The 4,084-nt window shown below is 50.6% G+C and overlaps 1 protein-coding gene across 1 annotated transcript in view; it reads left to right on the top strand.

The window, feature by feature from the left end:
* Positions 1 to 4,084, top strand: part of LOC106817991 (monocarboxylate transporter 13-like) — a 4,344-nt gene extending 260 nt beyond the window's left edge. The window contains exons 2-5 of the mRNA XM_014822696.1: positions 989 to 1,132; positions 1,862 to 2,617; positions 3,267 to 3,437; positions 4,035 to 4,084. Coding sequence (XP_014678182.1) covers positions 989 to 1,132; positions 1,862 to 2,617; positions 3,267 to 3,437; positions 4,035 to 4,084 — 1,121 coding nt within the window. The remainder of the gene's footprint in view (positions 1 to 988; positions 1,133 to 1,861; positions 2,618 to 3,266; positions 3,438 to 4,034) is intronic.

Raw genomic sequence — 4,084 nt, 5'->3', positions numbered from 1 at the left:
CAGCCGCACTGCAATAGTCATCGCACGCACAGACATGCGCAGCAAGGTTATAAGGTCCCCGCACACGATGAGATTTGTGCTGAGCACGGAGCGTGACTTTCGTGCTCAGCAGGAATCTCACCGTGTGCGGGGACGAATCTCACCCTGTGAGGGGTTATGAGAGTTTTCGGTCTCGCGAGGCGGCGAGGAAAATATCTGTCGTGTTTGATAATTTTGGTCTCGCGAGGCTGAACTCACTGTTGGCGCATGTACATCGCTGTAACCGTAAGAGTGCAGCCGCCATAGGAAGGACGTCCTAGTATAATTCCAGAGTAACATATAGTGCACTGTAAAGGGCAGGCCCACTAGCAGGTACAGGAAAGACATTTTTTCGCGTGGTACGCGATGGTTGCATCCCTCAAAAATTCACATTTCGACCCCACGCATAAAATTTATCTGTGTGCTGTGACAGGCAAGCCTATACGAACACAACGTGGATACACACTGACTCTCCGCAACATGTCCCGCCGGACAATCGCACCGGACCGTATCTGGATCAAGGACAGAATCTTTTCTATATCTGTCTAATATAACCCGATGGTTTTGTGCGCAAGTCCCGCACTGTCGATCTACCGCGCTGTTATTCGGTATAGCGGTGCGGGCAGCGGCCGATCGATTTTCCTACGCGCACTGCCGTCGCTGGCTATAACACATGTATTACGTTTGTACAGCCAATTCCTCATTGGGGACTTTGATATACCCTTGCGGCATGATGCCATTCCTGTACCTTTACGATAATCGACTCAACTTTTTAGCGACGAAACACAAATAGGTCTTCTCCGGAATTTGCCACAACCTTCTTTTCATTTTTTTTGCCCAAGTAGTTCGTCTCACAGAGCAGGGAATAGCGCGTGCCAGGCGTCCTTGAGAAGTCCCTTTACTTGTATACGCGCGAGACGAAATAAAAACGAAAATAAAATATCCGACCGGTGTTTTCTTCGCATTGCAGGACCCTTGGCCACGGCTCTGACGAGTAGGTTTGGAGTGCAGAGAAGCCTCATTGCCTCGAGCCTGCTCTCTGGGTCGTGTTACGTCATCAGCAGCTACGCTCAAAACATCACAACACTCATCGTGCTGTGCGGCGCCGTGTCAGGTAAACACACCTCTTCGCCCCATCTCCATTTCCATCTCCATCTCCATCTCCATCTCCATCTCCATCTCCATCTCCATCTCCATCTCCATCTCCATCTCCATCTCCATCTCCATCTCCATCTCCATCTCCATCTCCATCTCCATCTCCATCTCCATCTCCATATCAATCTCCATCTCCATCGCCATATCAATCTCCATCTCCATCTCCATCTGTCAGGTAAACACACCTCTTCGCTCTATCTCCTTCTCCATCTCCATCTCAATCTCCATCTGTCAGGAACACACCTCTTCGCTCCACCTTAACCTACAAATGCAGTTTCTGGTAGGCACGCGCTGCATCCGATGATGTTATTTGGTCAGTTAATTATAGTTACCTGGTTAATCGGACACTAAGACGCTGATCGTGTTCGACGGTGGTGCGTCAGGTAAAATGCACCTATACGATATGATCAGGAGCGCACAAAACATTGCTTGTGTGTGTCTGCAGTTGATGTTGTCTTGATATGTTCCACATGTGGATGTACGATGGTGTATATTCATGTTTTCATATGTTGCCATGCGATGCTCCTGGTGCTAGTAAGTAGGTAACTAGGCTAACTAATAAAGGAAATAGGCTAACTTCCTCAAACGCCTCAACTTTAATTCAGCAACGTGTGGCGGCAGGATTTGAATCAGCAGTACAGAGATTATTCTTATTCTTGCTTGCTTGCTTATTCTCGTTTTGATACAGGGGCTGGCGTCGGTGTTGGCTATATGGCTGGATACGGTATAATCGGGGAATACTTCGAGAAATGGCGTGGACTGGCGTACGGCATCGCCGCGACTGGCGTCGGAATAGCACCAATGATTCTCGCACCTCTTCAGCAATACCTCATCGACTCGTACACGTGGAGAGGAGCTCTGATCATCAGTGCCGGCGTAGTGCTGAACGGCTGCGTGGTTGGAGCCATCATGAGGGACCCGCCGGTGCACCACACCCACCTGCCTGCGCACGAACAACGGCCGCCATGCTGGGACAGCCGCCTCATAAAGGACGCTCCCTTTCTTCTCCTGTGCGTCTCGAACACGCTCTGCGGCCTGGGGCTGAGCCCCGGAGTCGTGCTGTTCTACGACCACCTGGAGAATCAGGGTTTAACCCAGGACGCCGCCTCGTGGGCGTTCATGATCTGGGGAATTCTGAACGTCTGCGGACGCCTGGCGGCCGCCTTCATCATTCAGACGCAGCTGCTGCAGTTCAGCGGCGTACACGTCTACTACGTGTCGCAGACGCTCACAGGAATCTTCTCGGCGTTGCTGGGCATACCTGGCCAGTCGTACCTCTACTACAACACGATGGCGGGCTTCTACGCCTGCTGCTATGGAATGCTGATGGCCGCCTGGCCGATGACGTGTGTGGAAATGTTCGGACAGAATCGACTCATGACTGCGATGGGCTGGTTTCAGGAAAGCGCCGGCGTAGGATATATCGTCGGCGCTCCTTTAGGAGGTGTGTGTGTGTGCGTGTGCGTGTGCGTGTGCGTGTGCGTGTGCGTGTGCGTGGGCGTGGGCGTGGGCGTGGGCGTGGGCGTGTGCGTGCGCGTGCGCGTGCGCCTGTGCGTTTGTGTGTGTGCGTATGAGTGTGTGCGTGCGTGTGTACGTGCGTGCGCGCGCGTGTGTGTGTGTGTGTGTGTGTGTGTGTGTGTGTGTGCGTGCGTGCGTGCGTGCGTGCGTGCGTGCGTGCGTGTATGTGTGCGAGCGCACGCGTGTGTGTATAACCCGCGCGCGAGTGCATTATTAGTGCATCAGGTTAGACCTATTGTCATCTCACATTGTCAAAACTGAGTGCGTATGCGCAATAGCTAAGTTACACCATCATACCCGAGCCACACACACGACGTACTGTCGAACCCAATCGCTCCCAAATTGTTCTAGAATTGCTTCAAAATCGCACGTGTGCGCACACGCGGTGACACGTCGACCGATCGCTTGCGGTTGCTGGTTGCAGCGACGAGCAACTATAGATCATCGCGTTGATTTTACATAAATCAACCGAGAATGAACTTGACGCGAGTTTGCTGGAATACTTTTATACTATAGTAAGCGCAAGCAATGCATACGGGGCTTACAGCGTCTTCTGCAACGTTTTGCTCTCTAAGGTTACATCGCAGACGCATTCGGCTCTACTGCCCTTGCATACTACGGCGGAGGCTTGTGTCTTGCCGTCGGCGGACTCGTCGTAGTTCCGCTGCCATATCTGCGCAGTCACGGCGTCAAGGTCGAAGCAGCGCCAAATCATCTCGCTAATGATTACAGCAAGATAGCTCCAGGCATTGAACTAATGGTATATACCGATGGCGTAACGCGGTTACGCCAAGGACCACACCTTTGTCACGCTGTCACACCACCTGCATCCTACCTACTGCGTCCCTACATCTTATCCCTACATGCATCCTCCCGATGATTGACTTGTCGATCTGATCGTAATCCTTTCTCTTATTTGTGTATTTTTCTACCGGAGTATACGTCAACTAGTGTTATGTATCGAGTCGAGAGTGGAGATAAAACGGTTGTTAGGTATAACCAAATATATAAAAGATTATCTATGTTTGTCATGTTGGTAACGTTTTATAGCGCAACGAGCACAACCCCTGTGTTCATGTGTCCTTGGTGTATCCTGTAGTATATGGCCGCGCGATATTTATAGTATACGATACCGTATCTAAGTTTAGATGACGTCTGATATATTTTTGTCGGCCGTAAAAGTAGCGGATTTTATGACAGCGATGGATAATTTGAGTTCTAAGACACGACTTCCTGTACATATGATCATGAATCATAAATATATTTTGTGTTATATAAGGTTTATGGACTCCCGATAGTATATATACTACCAGTTCCGTTCATCGTTAATTTATGTGTTTCAGGAACAGTCCGTGGCATGCTGAGCTCTGATGCCGCCATGCCAGAGGTGTGA

Source organism: Priapulus caudatus, unplaced genomic scaffold (genome assembly GCF_000485595.1).
Source record: "Priapulus caudatus unplaced genomic scaffold, Priapulus_caudatus-5.0.1 Scaffold36, whole genome shotgun sequence".
NCBI classification, from domain to species: domain Eukaryota; kingdom Metazoa; phylum Priapulida; class Priapulimorpha; order Priapulimorphida; family Priapulidae; genus Priapulus; species Priapulus caudatus.
Note: the sequence above shows the minus strand (reverse complement) of the source record. Positions and strands in the feature narration are given on the sequence as shown.